The sequence below is a fragment of the Panthera onca genome, chromosome D2 (assembly GCF_046562875.1).
Source record: "Panthera onca isolate mPanOnc1 chromosome D2, mPanOnc1 haplotype 2, whole genome shotgun sequence".
In the NCBI taxonomy this organism is placed as follows: Eukaryota; Metazoa; Chordata; class Mammalia; order Carnivora; family Felidae; genus Panthera; species Panthera onca.
In genome coordinates, this window is record NC_138349.1 from 75,976,330 (window position 1) to 75,995,703 (window position 19,374).

Genomic DNA, 19,374 nt, shown 5'->3' on the forward strand with positions numbered 1-19,374 from the left:
TGATAAAGAAACCAGAGAGGAGGTTATTGTCAGACAGTGGGATCCTGGAGTTTCAGAGGTGGGAGGTGTTCTTGATGAAGTCCAAGACAGAGGCATGCATATGGTGGATGAAGGAGAAGGAAAGGTACCCAGGGTCAAAGGGCGAGAGGTTGGAGCACCGGATGGCCATTACGGGGCGAGTGAAATTGTCTAAAACGATGTTTAGGTAGAAGGGAGAGAGTAAGCCAAACAGTTTTTGAAGAAAATGGGAAAATAAATCAGAAGCTTAATGAAAGACGAATGACTATGATAAAAGGAAACAGAGAATTCCAGAACAAGACAGCACAAGCCTCATCTGTTTCCTAAGTTTTCTGCAGTATCTCTGGTTATACTGAGTGTGAGCCCTGATCCCAGAGAGTAGTGAAATGGATTCCTTACATATATTCTACAATTTTTAAGTCTAACCTTCCATTTATTTGGTCTGAATGTCAGTATATCATACTGTTACACATGCAAAATTTATTTACCTACAAATACTCAGCTAAACCAGGAAGGGTTACACTTTCATTATTGTTATAGTTACCTTCAGGGGGCGAAGCAGTAAAACCAGATGGGCTTATTACCATAAATCCAGGACTAGTAACAGACTTTCCTCCACTGCTAGAATGTCTCAGGTACATGATTGACTGTACTTTCTCCTGAAAGATCTTGCCATCTGGAATCAAAACAAATTTTTGAAACAGTAAAATTTTTTTAAAGGATGAAAAAATACAACTTTAAAAGCAAATCGTTCAATATACATTTTTACAAAAAGATGTTCAAAGTGAAAAATATGGCATAGCTTATACTAATGCACATTTGATATGTAAGTACACGCTATAGTTCTTATTACGTGTAGATTTTTTGACTATTATTTGCCACATTAACTTGTATTTTCTTTGAATTCCAACTACACTTAGTTACTTTTATATTTTAATAGCTAACTTTACTCCTTGAGGAAAGTGCTATGTCCTGCAGTTTTAAATATCCCCTTCAATGTCCAATATGACTCAAAATTGATACCTCCAGCTTAATCTTCCTTTCTGAGCTTCATACGCATGAATTCAACTGCTCGATTTATTGAATGCACCACAAATGCAACAAATCTAAATCTGAATCCTCTTTCTGTCCTAAATTCAGTCCTCCTGTTTTGTTCTCTGGTTCATTTGGCAGAAGTACCCATTTCTCAAGTATAAGCCTGGAGCCCCCCTTGACCACTACCTTGTCTTTATCCACAGCAATTCAGTCCCCAGGTTCTACTTGATTCTGTTCTTGAACTCTCCTCATCCCTATCATAATGCTATAATTCAGGCACTTAAGCCTCTCACCTGGAGTCCTGTTGTAGACTTCTAAATGGTATTCATGATGGACATCTGGTCACCCTCAAATCCTCATAGCAATCAGAATTCCGTCAGATGTCAACTCCTGCCTAGAACCTTCCAGTGGCTCTCTGTTGCCTCCTTACCACTCTACATAAAGTCCAAGCTTCTCGTCTATGAGAATCTTCACAATCTGTCTCCAGACCCCTTACTCTAGACCCCCTGCCAGCCTTGTTTCTCCCATTACACTTCGGCAGCACCGATTTCTCACAGCTCCCAATCAAGCCATTTGCTTCGTCTGGAAGTCCCTTCCCTTCAACTCCTACTCAACCTTTAAGACTCAGAGAAGACATCATCTCCTCCAGGAAACATCTCCTCACTATGCCCTACACTATGAGAAAACAAAATATTTATATCAATTTCCACACAATGTAACTAACTACTTGTTTATGGCTCTTTCCCCTCAACTAGCCTGGAAGCTTCCTATGGGACTGGACCATATCTTACTCATCTTTGCAACTACCCTGTTTCCAGAATCTTGACAGTGCTTTGCTCACTAAATTGTGTGCTGAACCTAACACAAAGTCACGTCGTTTAATTTCATTTGGATTTTTACTGCTGTTGAATCATTTTATTCATTTATTACATTCCTAAATGCCTGTTTTACCACCAGTTTCCATGCTAAACGTCCTATCTAGTTTTCTCATAGGTACGTTCTCGCTTGCTTTCTTGCTGCATTACATTTTCCTGGTTCTTTTAAAACTCTGATTATTCCATCCTTCTCTTCTACTAATTACTCTTTTTTATCATTCTGTCCTTAGCTTCCTTCTTCCTTCTCTGTGTCTACACTTTCATTCAGTGCTGTCGTCTATTCTCAGGGCTTCAAACTCACTTCTATGTCGGTAGTTTATCTTTCCTGGATCTTATTGTAGTAATTTACTTACATCATATTTTTTTGCTCAAAACAAATAGACACAACAAAACAAAACCCTTCAGTCACCCCTAAATAGAATATAAGTTCAAATTCTTTGGCATTTCATTCAAGGACCCTTTTAATATGGCCTCACAGGGCAAAATAAATAAATGGTGGTCCCAAACTATATATATATATATATATATATATATATATATATATATATATATACACACACACACACACACACACACACACACACATTTATTTATTTTTGAGAGAGAGAGAGAGAGAGAGAGAGAGAGAGAGAAAGTGTGAGTGGGGGAGGAGGAGAGAGAAGGAGACACAGAATCTGAAGCAAGCTCCAGGCTTTGAGCTGTCAGCACAGAGCCTGATACGGGGCTCAAACCCACGAACTATGAGATCATAACATGAGCCAAAGTCAGACACTTAACCGACTGAGGCACCTAGGCGCCCCCTGCCTTTTTTTCCCCCCAAGCTATATTTATGGTATTATTTCTCACTAATCCTTTATAGATCCTGCATATTTAGGTAAAATTCATTATTCTTTATTTTCTCTATTTTTTCTCCCTTTAAGTCATTCTCTTCACCTGGAATGCTAATTCTCCAATATACCTGTCAAACTGTACCTAAATTTGTCAGTGTCCATGTCAGATATAGAATCTATTAAATCTCTCTCCACAGCTGCGTGATGAAACCCTCACTCCTTTAAAATTGAATTAGTCCTTCTTTTGTATCTATTAGGTACTTACCATATATTGTTTTTTCTATAGTTATTTGAGTTATTTGTCTCCTCTCTCTTCTTGGCACTGAAGCTCTCTGAAGGCAGAGACCATGTCTGGTTCATTCCATGGCCTATGCCCTGTCCCAATCCCAGTGTGTAATTAGGGCAGTTCTAGCACATAGGAGCCATTTAATGAATATCAAACAAATGTGAATTGAGTGGGAATTAAAAGAACAAAAACGAAGATAGCCAAAATCTAATAAAAATGATTATACCTACCTATGTGTAAAGAAAAGTAGAAGTTTGTGGGGTTGTGACAAACGTAAGTATTAGTAGGAGGGTGAACTGCTAAAAGGAAATTGAAGATAATTGTCAATAATTCCAAATCTGGAGGAGATCCAAGGACTTCTGCTATAATTTTCACAAATGATCTACAAACCTCTCGGGGCATGGATGTAAGCTGCCCCTCTTTGTGTTCCTGAAAAAATAAAAATCAAACTGTCTTTAGATTTAAAGAGAACCGTTAACTAACATTTTTCATTTAAGCAAGACACTCCTTTTAAGACAGAATTGTGTTGTCTACTACTCTAATCTGACCAGATTTACCATTAAACTGAGTTGCTACTTCCCAATTCAAGCAATCCTGTCGTTAAACATTCATAAAAATCGACGGCAACTTAATTCTAGCTCATTTATCTTAACCAACAAGACAAAGTTACATCAGGGCACTCACGAGCATGGCTCAGGAGCCAAACCGCCTCGCTTTGCACTCTGGCTTCTCCACTCACTAGCTATGTGATTTGGGGCATATTTAATATCTCCATGCCCCAGTTTCTTTCTCTATAATACGGGAAGGATTGTGTTACTTCACAGGGTTGTCATCAGGCCTAAATGACACAAAATTCTGAAGAGTGCCTCACATACAGTAAGCCCCACATATAAATGTTAGCTACTATTCGTTCTATTATGACAACTACTGGCACCCCTCGGTACTCCCACGATGGGATCGGAAGGGGAAATTCACAATAGACAAATCTGGTTACATTCCTGCACCGCGAGCCGGTCTGCAAAGCTCTTTCTCACAACAGCTGTGAGAGGTTGCATCCTTCCTTTCTAGAATGTGAAGCTCAAAGTGATTGTAGGACTAACTTTGACCACACAGAAAACATGTAAGTGATGCCACTACAACTCACACCCAGACCTCTGAGCCGTCTCTACTGCGTCATCGATTGCCTGGTAGAGGGAGACCTGGTAGGGTGCCAAGTAATTACTAAACATAAAGACGGGTATAAATAAATAACTTATATCCTCCAACCCCACCAGGAGGGAGCAGTTGGCCTCTAGATCAAGGCCGAGGGAGTTAAACTTCCCCATCTTCCCTCTCCCTATACATGTGATACATCCGAATATATGAAACATCTCCACACTCACTTTTCTTCATTTGCTCTTATGTATTCCTGAATCAGAAAACTTAAAACCTAAATGTTCACCCTGAAACCTCAGATTTGAGAAGAGAACACGGAATCTACAGAAGAAAGCCCAAACTCCTCTGCCAAGATCTCACAAGTGCCAAGTGGCCTAGCCAAGGCAAGCCAAGCACACAGGTCTCTTGCCTTCCAACTCAGGGCTACCTCTGCCACAGCCAAATAGTGCCCCTTGTGCCTTCCACCATCCTGGTCACCACCTCAGCCCTTCGTTCCCAAGTCTATCCCGGCCCATGTTTCTTCAATCTTGTCCTCTCCACTGACTCCTTATAAAAAGTCACTGCTATCTTACATCATTAAAAAAAAAAAAATCCCGTAACTTGAACTTTGGGAAACTTTTGTTAACTTTCTGTTTCTCTTTTCTTTCCCTGCTGAACTTTTTAATCATAATTTATTCTCACTGTCTCCAATGAGTCTACCACACATGCTGCTGAAAGTCTCCGAAACCTGGTCATTAAGAATTTCTATCGGTGGCCCTTTATCTGCCTACATTTTCTTTGAACCTTCCACATTATTTGGCTCTAGAGACCACCTTTTCCTTCCCCCCCTCTGCCCACCCTTGGCTTTCACTTTGTTGTTTCCTGGTTCTTCTCTGAGCTCTTCGACTACTCTTTCTACATCTTTCGACAGCTCCTTTTTCCTGTTTCATACATGGAAATGGATATTTCTGGAGGTGACCGCCACAGGCCTTTCTACGATCCTTTTACTACACTGTTTATCTTATAGAGCTCATCCGTCCATCTCCATTGCTTCACTGTGACATCCATGCACACAATTCCCCATCTGTCCTCCTCATCCCCCTCCCCAGTTCCAATCTTGCACATCTACGTGCCCAGTGGTCACGACCACCGAACGTCCAACCATAATCTCAAATGCAGAATGCGTAAGCCGCAGAACTTGTGTGTTCAATTCCTTCTTTGATGATGCTATCATCCTTCCAGATTCCCAGCTTGAAATTGTGCATTATATGTTTCACTTCTCCTGCAGCTATTTAGACAGAATCAAGCCCTATTAGTTCTCTTTACAATCTCTTTCATATTTGCCCCCTACTTTTACACTCCTGTTTTCATCACCTGAGTTCAAGTTCTTTGCACTGTACTCATGAACTAATGAAATCGCCCACATCCAATAAACTACCAATTTACCTATCTTCCTTAAATACTCTGAGATGTATTAAAGGCAACAATTAAGTTCATTTCTTTACATACTTCCCACAATACCTAATATAAAACTATTCTTAATTAGTAACTGTTAATTGGATAATGGGCTCTCTGAATAAAGAAGGGTGAAGAAGTATATTTTTCAGGAAATGGAACTGGTGCCTAGATTTTTCTAGCATTTTTATAAATATATGAAAATGAGAATATATATATAGAAATCCCCAAGTTTACAAGTGTTACTTTTCTGACATGGAAAGACTGAATAAGATCTTCACACTGTCTTGTGTGCTCTTTGAAAATTAGTCAGCAAGTTTCAAAGTGGATATACAAAGAAACTGATTTAGAGAAAAACTGCTGTGTAAATGTTACATAAAATATTCAGCAAGCAAGAGGCCTCAGAGATCACTGTATTATATTCCTGAAGACAATAGTCTAATTTACCACAGGGCCCAAGAAAGGCAATAAAATGTTTTTGTTTTTTAGAATTGATTCATTCAGTGAATATTTATTGGATGCCTATTATGTGCCAAGTACTGGGGTTACAATGAGATCAAGAAAAAACATTATCCCTGCCCTCAGCAGGTTTACAGAGGGAAATAAACCATAGTTTCATAAATGACGACGTGACACTAACAAATGCATGTGTGTGGAGAGAGAGAGAGAGAGAGAGCGAGTGGAGGGAGGGGAAAGGGTTACACTAGATGGAAAGAGAAGGGAGGGCTTCTCTCAGGAAGTAAATTTAAAGTGGAGGCATGAAGGATTAGCCTGGCGGCCAGATGGAAAGAATGGGATCAAAAACTTCTCAACCAGAAAAACTATGTGCCCTGCGAGCGAAAAAGGTTCAGGAACCTTTTAAGGAAGGTTTTAAGGAAGAGAAAAAAAAAAAAAAAACCCGGGGGGCTGCCCTGGCATGAGATGAGGCTGGAGTGGTCACTGGGGCATACATGCTTTCTTTAAATATTGCCACAGGTTCCGGATTTTATCCCAAGTGCAATGGAAAGCCACTGGTGTCACCGAAACAAAGGCATTAAAAACAGTATTACCGCTCCCAGGGAACATCTGTACTTATGTGACCTGATCAAGTTCTACTAGAGGCCTCGCTGGAGAAACAAATGAACTTGAAAAATATTCTCATACATCAACCAAACTGATAAAAGGACAGCTGTGAAAGCAGAGCCAAAACATCAAACCAGAAGCCAGGCCACAGCACAGACACTACTGGTGAGGTCGGTGCCACTTTTCCACTTAATATTTTGGATACATTTTCAATATGCGAATTCTAGAGATCTTCGGCAAGCTCACACTTAGTCAAACAAAACATACTTGCACTTGTTATTTAAGGAGTGTGGAGTGAGTTTCAGTCAGCAATAATCAAGCCTCAGACGGGCCTCGCTGGCTACCGGACCGCCACTGTGCCAAGCTTGCGACAAGTACCCATTTTGCTACGGTTGATACTCAAATGCCCCAGCATAAAGAAACAAGGCAGAAATAGAGCTGTTCTTCTGAGATTGAGTTAGGAATGACGACAGTGTGAAGACTGAGCAGTAGGAGGCCGGGGGTTGAGAAAGTCCTCTGCCGTTTGCTGAAAGAAGGGAGCCAGGAGATCAGGGAAGGCGGAGACGAGAAAGAAATTCCACTGAAATCCCGCAAAAATTTGAGTTCATAACCTTGAGCGAGTAAATAAGGGATTACAGAGAATCTCCCCGAAGCAGAGTTACGTGGAAAGTACCTGCAAAACCTGACAAGTCAGTAGAAAGTGATGGACCACGCGAGCCTTCAGTAACTGCTTTATATTGAAGACGTGCTGCTGGTGATCTGCTCTGATGAGGACCTCCAGAGCCGCCAGCAGGGCTTCCCAGGCTCCTCGCTGAGAAAATAAACACACACCAGTCAGCACGTGGTTACTGAAAGCCGTGCCACACGCGTTTTAGAAGAAGACACGTGACAGCTCAGTCTACCCGTCGCGTACATACTCAGGGTCAAGGATTAAATGTGTCTGAAAAAGCACATCTTAACATTTACTCCAGACTATTATTATTGTTACTATTTTCTGTCAGGAGGTCATTTCTAAAGACGTTGAATTCCATGTGGCATTAGGTGCTTCACTACATTAACCTTTCTGTGATGTTATATAATATATAGTATTTTCAAAAGATGAATTATCTTGAGGGATTTATTCGATACGGAGAAAACACACACATGATCAATATAAGTGTTTACTAATAATGCGTTTTCAAAGAGCATTATTGCAAATGCATAAACTTCAATGCTTCTTTGTGTATACAGCATTTAAGTAAATAACTTTAGAACAAATTGTACTAAATTGAGAAAACTCACCGATAATGTGAAAATTCTGCATTTTAGGCTGATTTACTTTTAAGTCCAAATAACAGAATTCTCTGCATAATTACTGTATATCTTCAAACATCCTTGTAAAGTCCCTTAAAAATCATTCTCCCATGTGGAATCAATCTTAAATTACACTCAATAATGTAGAAAGAGGAATCTTATACAGACAACCAATATTGAGAGATAATCTTCACCTCATTTTGTTATTCCAAATGACCTTTTAACAAAGCCGCTAACAAAAGACAAAATTAACTGGCTTGGGCCACAGGTCTTGCTATTTCTGCTGCTGTTATTTGATAGTAACAAACAATGAAAAGGCCCAGGAATTGAACGACTTAATCATATTATTATAACCCAGGCCTCTCTCCTCATAAGATAGGGCCACGAGGCCCTAAAAGAAAAAGGCATATGAGAACTTGGAACACAAGGCAGGCCAGGTATGAAAACTTGCCTCAGGTCTGAAAAAACAGTACCAAATAGAATGGTGGCAAAGTAAACAACCAACCAAAAGCAAAAGACAAACTCAGTTAACAATTCTTAATTAGGACAGAAAATCTTATTTCCAATTCACAGAAGTATCTGTATCACTTTTGAATTCAGTAAGAAATGTTGTGTTTTTTGATCAACAACCTCAAATTAGCATCCTCTTTTGAAATACTAACCACAACAACTGTCTACCTTTAGTTAGGTTCCATCTTCCAGTCTACAACTGAGCTGATTCTTTCCTATACGTTCGTATTTATGCTGCCTTTGTTTATATCTGCTATCACTGTACATTTGCTTTTTCCCCATGCAACATTACACATATTTTTATGCATGCATATATATATATATACACATATATATATATATATGGTTATTATTTAGTCTGAAAGTGAGAATTTATTCAGAATGAGAAAAGAAATCACGACAAATTACAAAGTTTAAAAAATTGTAAGTACCATAAAATCTAGAAAAAGCAATGGTTCAATTAGCTGCTTAACACAACACTATGAGACTTCCCCATGTATGGCTGCATATTCTTTGATGTCTTCTTTTTTTTTTTTTTTCTTTTGAAGAATAATTGACATACAATATCATATTCATTTCTGGTATATAACACAGTGAATCAATATTTATATATGTTATGAAATGGTTACCATGAGAAGTACAGTTACCATCTGTCACTATACAAAGTTGTTATCATATTATTGATATGGCTTGGGCCACAATATATATATCATATTATATCCCTATGCTGTATATAGACATCCCCATGTCTTATTTATTTTATAACTGGAAGATTATATCTTCATATGAGAATACTTTTGTAATATAATTTCCTATAGGAATATTTAGAAAAATAATTCTGTCCTCTAGGATGCTTGGTCAAAATTTATCTTTATTAATAATAGATTACAAAGGTTTCTTTCAGCTTTCCAACAGATTACTGATAATGAATAAATTTGGGCAGACTACTGCCAAATTTAGGAATACCTGATTTTTTTTTTTTTATTTTTTTTTCAACGTTTTTATATTTATTTTTGGGACAGAGAGAGACAGAGCATGAACGGGGGAGGGGCAGAGAGAGAGGGAGACACAGAATCGGAAACAGGCTCCAGGCTCCGAGCCATCAGCCCAGAGCCTGACGCGGGGCTCGAACTCACGGACCGCGAGATCGTGACCTGGCTGAAGTCGGACGCTTAACCGACTGTGCCACCCAGGCGCCCCAGGAATACCTGATTTTTAAAAAAAATCTAAAGGCGTATGCTGAATACCTATATAATAAATTGGTCTTTATGTTTGACGGTAATGTTGTTATGCTCTAAATAACTCTAGAAAATCTATAATCTACACTACAACTAAGGAGCTTATAAGAGCTTATACCAAAAAGATCATTAAAAACTAGGGCAGAAAGGAAATAGTCTTATATTCATTCCCTGGCTGGATCCTTGTGAAGACCATCCAGTGGTTGAGATGCTGTGCCTAGACCTAAGATCACACCATGTTCCTTAACTTATGCCTATAATGAAGTCAAGGCTTTATAGCCTTTCCCTATATATTCTGATTCAGCTTTATGACTCCTGGGCAACTTGGCTCCCCTACTTAGAAGCGTGTCCATTTCCCTCACCTTGACCTGACTCTCTAGACTCTTAGCATGATTCCCTTTCAGAGTTTATGATAGATGTAAGTTCCCAGTTGATTCAAATGAGCTCCATGTTTTCCAGCCTGCATACTGCTCTTAGCTAATCCCAGGTAGCTCAAGTTCTCATGCTGACCTTCCAGCTCAGCATTACCCATGGCTGCTCAAAACCTTGCACAGGAAATAATCGCCACACTTCCATTAATTAACATTACACTGAAGTAGTAAGTTTGTTCTGTTCTTTAGAAGAATGATTAGATGAATATTTAATTTAGATGAGTATTTAATTTTTTTTTTTTTTTTTTTTTTAGAGAGAGAGTACACACATGAGTGGGAGAGGAGCAGAGGGAGAGAGAGAAAGAATACCAAGCAGGCCCCCCACTCAGCATGGAACCCAATGTGGGGCTTGATCCCATGACCCTGGGATCGTGACCTGAGCCAAAACCAAGAGTTGGACACTTAACCAACTGAGCCACCCAGGTACCCCAAGAGACATGTACTTTTAAATATTCATCTAGGGGTGCCTGGGTGGCTCAGTTGGTTATGTATCTGCCTCTTGATTTCAGCTCAGATCATGATCCCAGAGTCATGGGATTGAGCTTTGTGTCGGCCTCTTTGCTGACAGTGCGGAGCCTGCTTGGTATTCTCTCTCCCTCTCTCTGCCCCTCTCCCACTTGTGTGTGCATGCTCTCTCTCCCTCAGAACAAATAAACAGTTTTTAAAAAGTACACATCTCTCTGTGCACAAAGGAAACAATAAAGTGAAAGAAAACCCTACAGAATGGGCGAAAATATTTGCAAACCATGTATCAGATGAAGGATTAATATCTAGAGTACATAGAGGACTCTTAAAACTCAATAACAAAAAATCAAATAGTCTATTTGAAAAATGGGCAAAGAACTTGAAAAGACATTTCTCCAAAGAAAACATACAAATGGCCAACAAGTATATGAAAAGATGCTCATCGTCACTAAATATCAGGGAAATGCAAACCAAAACCACAGTAAAATATCGTCTCATACCCAATAGGATGGGCACTATCAAAAAAACCAGAAGATAACAATTGTTGGCAAAGATGTGGAGAAATTGCAATCCTTGTACCTTGGTGATGGGATTGTAAAATGGTGCAGGTCTTATGGAAAACAGTGCAGGGGATCCTTAAAAAATTAAAAACAGAGGAGCACCTGGGTGGCTCAGTTGGTTAAGCATGGACTCTTGATCTTGGTTCAGGTCATGATCTCACAGTTTGTGGGATCGAGCCCTGTATCAGGCTCTGTGCCGTCAGCACAGAGCCTGCTTGGGGCTCTCTCCCTCCCTCTCTCTCTCTTTAAAAAAAAAAAAAATTAAAAATAGAATTAATGTATGATTCAGCAATCCCACTTCTGGGTATATATCCAAAAGAATTGAAAATAGGATCTCAAAGAAACATTCACACACCCAAGTCCATTGCAACATCGTTCACAAAATCCAATATATGGAAGCAACCTAAATGTCTATTAATAGAAAGAATGGATAAAGGAAATGTGGCATATACATACAATGGGATATTATTCATCTTACAAAAGAAAGGAATCTGGTCATGCACTATGGCACAGATGAACCTTAAAGACATATCCTAAGTGAAACAGCCAATCGCAAAAAGACAAATACTGAATGGTTCCGCTTCTACGACATATCGAAAGTAATCAAGCCCTTAGAAACAGAAAGTGGTACGGTGGCTGCCAGGGAGAGGGGCAGAGGGCAGGAGAGCTGGCGGAGTGTGCAACGGGTGCAGTTGCAGCCAAGCAAGACGAAAGTCTTAGATACCTGCTGTTCGACACAGTGTATGTAGTTAATACCGTATGGTACGCTTACAAATTGTGACGAGGGTAAATTCATGTCATGTGTTTTTTACCATTAAAAATAAAAGCACATGCCTTGGCTTTATTCCATATCTTCCAGTCAAGCAGGAGCTCCTCTAGCAGTTTAACATCTTGGATTATAGCATTAGACTCTACATCCAACTTAAACTCTCCACTCTCGTTGACATGAATGATATCCTCACCACAGCAACCTTCAAAAAGAGTCTGTGGAAAATCAGCGTTAATACAAGATGCATTAATAACTGATTAATCTAAAAATTCAACAGAAACATTATTCTTTCCATCTTTGCAGTCATAACATTAAATTCACAGGGAGACTAGTGAAGAATTCAACCTTTCACAGAGTGTCTTTAATTTGTTCTGCAAAACAGTTCAAATAATTAGAAAAACACAAACTGTGAAATATTTATAAATGATTATTCAGTTTCAAACATGGGTAAAACCAACATTCCATTTTATTTATTTACCTTTCTATTTTTCTTTTTTAAATTCAATGAATCTGTTAGGCTTTGAAACCTTTTCCAAAAAGTACTAAGGATTCATGCCATAAATGTATGGATCTTGAGGGCAGGGGTGAAAGCAGTCTTTTGCCTTAGTACTAGTACCCTCAGACAAATATTTTCACAATGTTACCAAGTGCTTTTAGCTAGAAAGGTATTTAAGTATCTGATGATAGCTGGATCAAAATAAAAACTAATATAACCTTAGAAAACTAACTCTCTATCAGCACTGCCTAGTGGAAATGGCACAGCACTAGTCGTCCAGAGAACTAGGTTCTCTTCCATAACTGGGAGCTGAAGCAAACAACAGTGTCTCTGTGGGTCTTAATTTCAGCGTTCTACAGAAGCAGGGGCCAGCCTCTAAGGGATAGCAACACTTCATCCAGATCTCAAATTCTAGGAGTTAATTTTTTTCTCTCACTCTTCTCAAATGTTTGAAAGAAGACAAAAATGTAATTATGTCAATGATGAAGAAAGCCAGAAGAGCATCTTAGTTTGGTTAAATATACACTGTTGAGTTTCCTTCATTTTCTTCAGGAATAACCGAAACATGAAACTCTATTGTCGGAAGACTATAATGAAGAGAAGTATCATTGCATATGAAACTATGAGAATAAATTTTATGAGGACATACCTTCAAAACATGAAAACCAACAATGCATTTTTGTTTAATCAACACCTGATGAATCATGGAAAGTCCATTACAATTTTCTAATTCATGTATTCTCTGTTGGTTGTATTTAATTAATGAGAGTATAACTCTCAGTGCTAATGCTTGAGTTTCTTCACAGTTGCTGAGTTCCACAACCTAAAAAATAATTTATTGAGAGAAAAATTTAACATGTGGGATTATATATTATTATATAACATCAAACCATCAGTTTTATTTGAAAGCTATTTTTTTTTTGCTCACACTTCGTCATCATTTAAGAATTATAAACAAAACTGAAAGACATAAATCCTACAATTTTAGTCTCTTGAATATAGTATAAATGAACGAAAATAACACTTACAACTGTATAAGTCAGTAGCGTTTTATTAGTGATTTGAAATGTCAGCAAATGTCATTTCAGTGAATCAACAGATAGGCTGTGCGTTACATGCTGTGGGAGATAACAAAGAAGTAAAGGCATGATACGTGCCCCCAGTGGGGCCTACTATCTAGTCAAAAGACAAGATGTATGTATGAAAACCAGAGATTTGCCTTGTACTTCAATTAAACCAGTGATTTCTGACAACTACTATGTATAAGAAAGACACATCTTACTATCACGATTAAAGGCAAAGAAGAATGAGATAGTATGAATGTCACAAGGGCACAGAAACTACTCCTGACTCTACTCTGCTTGGGTTAGGGAAGTCTAAATGGAGAGAAGATGGCCTGGAAAGACAGTAAAATCCTAGAAAGTAGGAACAGCAGGTGGGTGGGAGCGAGAGACAAGAGACAGGTGAGGGTCTAAAACTCGAAGTTCCCGGTACAGCTCGGAGGGTGCAGTTTGCTTATTTGGCTGGATGGCAGAGATCTGGTTCAAAAGGCAGGCTATGCATGGAAGGTTTTTTTGTTTTTTGGGGTTTTTTTAATGTTTATTTATTTTTGAGAAAGAGAGAGGGAGGGGCAGCGAGAGAGGGGGCCAGAGGATCCCAAGCAGGCTCTGTGCTGCCAGCAGGGAGCCTAGAACTCACAAAGTGTGAGATCATGACTTGAGCTGAAGTCAGACACTTAACTGGCTGAGCCACCCAGGTGCCCCAACACATGTAAGGTTTTTAAGGAGACTGAATTTTCTTTTTGTAGCAGAGAAGGAAAAATGCTAAAGAAAGTTTCTAAGTTTTAAGTGTTACAATGTACTTTAGAAGTCTTATTGGCAAGATCCTGAGTGTGTGTAAAAGATGAGCCATTTTCTCTAGGATCTAGTCATTGTGTGAGAGTACTCATAACAAAATTATGTGTAATAACTTGATGAAAGAACAAAAACCAAGGATACACATTTTGAAACTATAAGTTATAAAAGTTGATCACAGAATGTTGACGAGTTAAAGAGCTTTTCATTTTAAAACACGAAGGGAAAATCTACTCAACTAGATACTGGATGAAAAAAAAAGTTTGAAAAAGGAAGAAGAAAAAACAGGTTAGAGTATGGTGAGTCAATCCTGACAAAACATTTATAAGAATGGTAATGATAATAACACACACTGATATGCCTATTATTGCAAAATTAATCAAAGGTGGTCCCACTGAAGGAAAAAAATCCAGTTGGGGAGGCTGTGGAAATTTGCAAATGTTGCAGAAGTTACACTTAGGAATAAAATTCTGAGGAAAGAAGATCAAGCCTGCTTTATCTAAACAAGGATATGGGCCTTGAGGAAGGAGATGATTAGTACCATTTGTACTCCTGATTTTGGATTTCAGCGATCCCTGTAAACAGTCAGTATATATTTATTGATTGTCTACTCTATGTCAGGAAAGATATTGTCCCCACCCTGAGACGACTAAGTAGAACAGATAATTTAAACAATTTATTCTAATATAGTACTCATGACACAAGTCAAACTTTTTACATTTCTCCTTTTCTTTAAGAAAGCTAAACAAACTCAAATTATTTTTGGGGGAGTTACTTGCTGACCCTTGGTTTTTTTTTCCCCCCCATGCAGCTGGAAGCTTGGGAAAAACAGGCTTCACAAACCTTATTTTAAAGAATACATTCCTTGTCTATGGCCATGCCACCTTGAATGCACCCAATCTTGTCCAAAGAACATCTTTCTTCCTTTTGTTACTATAATATGTATTCCTCCTCTCATTGACAATTTAAATCTTATTTATTTATTTGCTTATTTTATTAATGTAATCTCTATGCCTGATGTGGGGCTTGAACTCATGACCCCGACAGAGATCAAGGGTCGCCTGCTCTACCGATGGAGCCAACCAGATGCCCCATTAAATCTTGTATATTTCACATTTAATTGTCTTAATTACATTTCTGGATAATAGAAAACTTCTAAAATCTCCATAAGTTAAGAGAAATTTTCACCACGTGTGGCAGAAAGCTTGATGACATCATAAACAACATGATTTCTTTATCTTAAAAGTTTAATATGGTTGATGTATAACTGTTTCTGTAATTAAAAATAAACACTGAAATTTAACAGTATTAAAGAAGTAGTTTGGTTTCAGATAAAACCATACTCAGTGATTCTTACCCTGGCAAAGAGAAAAACAAATATACCAGTTCCACCGATCTCATGCAGGACGCCTTGAATAGTTTTACATTCTGTAGGTCGGAGATTCTTTAGATAATGAGGTTCTAACAAGATGCTCTGAACTTCTTTTGAGCTGAAGGGCCTTTGAGAGAGTTGGGTTTTCATCTGGCCTTTAAGTCTAATAACTGGCTCATAGATGGTATACTGAGCAGGACAGTTAGTTGTGTAAACAACGGAAAGACTTTCCTGAAACACAAATATATTCCTTTAGCAACTAAACAAAATTGACAAAAGTAAGTTATCAACCAGCAAACAAGCATTTCAAAGTGGAAAGTTACCCAACAAATTGTTCTCTTTGATAGACGGTACACGAAACAAAGATGAATGTGGGAAGCAAGATGGCTCCTCACAAAGGAGATCAGTTTCAATGGCAGTGATCAATTGTATAAACCTTGTCAAGGCTGAGAAGATTCCAGGTTTAACCATTTTAGAATAAACATGAAATTACACTGTTACTACTAAGAACAGCTGAGTCTTATACACCACACTCATTACATACCAGGCACTGTTCTTTGCACTTACAAATATTAACCGATCTTGACAACCTTATGAGATGGGAACTCTGCATCAATGTATTCAAATTTTTTGCTTTGGGGAATGGGTTTGTTCACAGGCTGGCTACTCATTTACAAGTGACTCTAAGTCAGATCTTTCCACCAGAATAAAATTCCAGACTATCAGCATTCCTCCTAAAACTGAATAGAATTTTCAATATTTCTCCCACGCAGAGGGCAGTTTCGATCAGGTTCTGACTCCGGTGGGGCACTCAGGCTTGGGGAAATCATGTACCCTGGTTCAGTGTTTTCTCCCAGAAGCTGTGGGGGCCTTAGGCTGTGATCATTTTCAACCATGGCGATTTAAACTTAAACACAATTTCATCCAGACATCATCTAGCATATTTGTATACCAACTAAAGTGACAACACGGTCTATTGTATATGATATTCTGGGTAAAACAAAATCTTAAACCTGCAGTAGTTTTCAACAGAAAGCTGACAAACGTTCATCTACGTGAAACAACTCCCACCTGGCACCAGCGGCTTGCCAGACTTTTCGCTCATGAACTCATAATCCCCAAATTACTAAATCAGGCTTAAAAATTTGCTTTCTAAAAAGAGTTGTCGCATCAAACCCTTAGAATTTTCATTTGTGATAATTTATGTTAAATCTTATGACTTCAATATATTCTTTTCAAGCAAAATAAAAGGATTAAGGAAATGTGTGTGTGTGTGTGTGTGTGTGTGTGTGTGTGTGTGTGTGAAAACAAATGGATTAACCAAAAACTAGAGAGTTAAAATTATTATTTGAACAAACACTGGTTGTGTAACTCCTTGGTCTGCCTAAAGCATAGATTCTCAACGTGTGGTCCTGAACCAGCAAGCAGCAGCCAACAGCGTCATCTGGGATTTGTTAAAAATGCAAATTGCTTGGGCCACACTTCAGACCCCTGAATCCAAAAGTCTGGCCCAGCAACTTGTGTTTTAATAAATCCTCTGGGTGACTCTGCTGTACGCTTAGGTTTGAGAAACATTTCCCTAAAGCATGTTTTCTTAATGGTGACACATTTGGGGTAGGATAATTCTGTGCTCTATATAATACTGCCCTTGCATTGCAGAACATTTAGCATCCCTGGTCATCACTCAATCATAATGGACCGGCCAAATGCTCCCAACCCCCCTTTTTGGATACTCCTTAGGGAGAAAACTATTGTATACACAATATCAGATCATAAGTCAAATTCCATACGTATCTACTCTCTATCCGCTTTACCACAGTTACATATTTAACACCACTTAAGACTTAACATGTATTTTACAAAATATCTCTGCTAGAACTTCTCCTTTCCTTTAGTCAAATGTTACAGCTTTAAAATAGAATTTATTTTGATTGTGCAATACACATCTCACTAACAACAGCAACAACAACAACAACAAAATACATTCCAAACTAGTAGTCTCCTTCAAGTAAAATCTCTGACCTATAACTGTACCTCTCATAAGAAGCAAGAGAAGGAACCCAGTTTCCTGGCCAGATCTACCAGTTTTTAGTAGATCTTCTAAGACTATGAAGGCTCAGCTTTCTAGTTGCTATAATGAAAAATATCTACCACAAACTCCTGAACTATACACTTGAACAAAAAATTACAACAGTGTATAAAAAAACAACATGAGAGTCTCATATAACCAGAGTTAGCAATATTTTGCAAGCAAAATTCCTGGTTGTTACTGATATCAAAGAATAAATATTTTAAAATCGGAATATTTATAAATAAAAATAATACTATTAATAAAAATTACTACTTATCTATAAATATGGAAATGAAATATAATGAGCAGTATTTTTTACGCTAACAGATGTTATATTTGCACCATATCATAAACATTTTTCTTGAATGATTAGTACGTATAAACTAAACTAATGCTTCGTATGGAAATATAGTTCTAAGGAAAAGGGAATAAACATTTGAAACCCGAAAACAAATTCTGAGTATTTCAGGTTGCTTTTTTTTTTTTTAAGAAAGAAACATGTTCTTAAGGAAAGAAAATGTTGAGTAAGAAAGAAGAGAAACTTTAGAAATCTAATTCATAGCTAATTACACATTTTATAACCATGAATTATCAGTTACTAAAAAGTTTAAACTTATGAAATGAAAACTTACAATTAAGAGACCAATGTCCACTTCCTTCTTGGTCATAAAAAGTTCTCTGATTTTTTCACATCGCAAAATGTCCTTATTAATATATTTGGAGAAGTCATTTGCAGGCTTGCCATATTTACATGGCATTATAGATGTATGGTTGGGTCCACAAGCATATAGATAAAAGGCCTCTTGTGAATCAATCTTAGCTCCTGAACAAGAAAATAAAGTTATTTATTTATCATACTCCAACCAGAATTTTTCATAAAAAGCAAGAAATCAAGAGTTAGTTATTTTTGTCAGATTCTTTTATCTCTATAAAATTGATAAAGTCTCACATTCCAAATTGGTGTCATGAGCAAATAACCTATGCCAAGTATGGACGGGAAATGAATTAATATACATAAAGTTAACTGTGAAGCTTGTGATAAAATAAAATAATAAAATTTCTATTTTTTCCTTAAGATAGATAACAGTTACTTTGGTTTTGTTTTGCCTTTTTTAAATAAATGGAAACCATACTTCAGTAAATTCCTTTTTAAAATAAATATGAATTGATATCTCATTCCTCCATTCTTCTATCTATTCAATAAACACTGCCTGAATGCTATTATGTGCCAGGTTTAGTGATTATACATTTTTTTATTTTTATTTTTAAGTTTTTTAGTGATATATATATTTAAATCATATATTTCTTTTTTTCCCTAAAATTTGATATTCTTAGAGAATATACTAAAATTGGGCTGCCTGGATGGCTCAGTTGGTTAAGCATCTGCCTTCGGCTCGGGTCATTGATCTCATGGTCCATGGGTTCGAGCCCTGTATCGGGCTCTGTGCTGACTACTCAGAGCCTGGAGCCTGCTTTGGATTCTGTGTCTCCTTCGCTCTCTGCCCCTCCCCCACTCGTACTCTGTCTCTCTCTCTCTCTCACAAAAATAAACATTAAGAAAATTAAAAAAAAGAATATACTAAAATTATAAGTAAGAGATAATCATTCTAAGTTTACTTGT

General features: G+C 37.8%; 1 protein-coding gene across 1 annotated transcript in view; it reads right to left on the reverse strand.

The window, feature by feature from the left end:
- LYST (lysosomal trafficking regulator) overlaps positions 1-19,374 on the reverse strand; it is a 176,088-nt gene that overhangs the window by 82,133 nt on the left and 74,581 nt on the right. The window contains exons 16-22 of the mRNA XM_078434192.2: positions 18,386-18,576; positions 15,668-15,913; positions 13,107-13,280; positions 12,027-12,176; positions 7,369-7,506; positions 3,275-3,473; positions 563-694 (exon numbers count right to left, since the gene is read on the reverse strand). Coding sequence (XP_078290318.2) covers positions 563-694; positions 3,275-3,473; positions 7,369-7,506; positions 12,027-12,176; positions 13,107-13,280; positions 15,668-15,913; positions 18,386-18,576 — 1,230 coding nt within the window. The remainder of the gene's footprint in view (positions 1-562; positions 695-3,274; positions 3,474-7,368; positions 7,507-12,026; positions 12,177-13,106; positions 13,281-15,667; positions 15,914-18,385; positions 18,577-19,374) is intronic.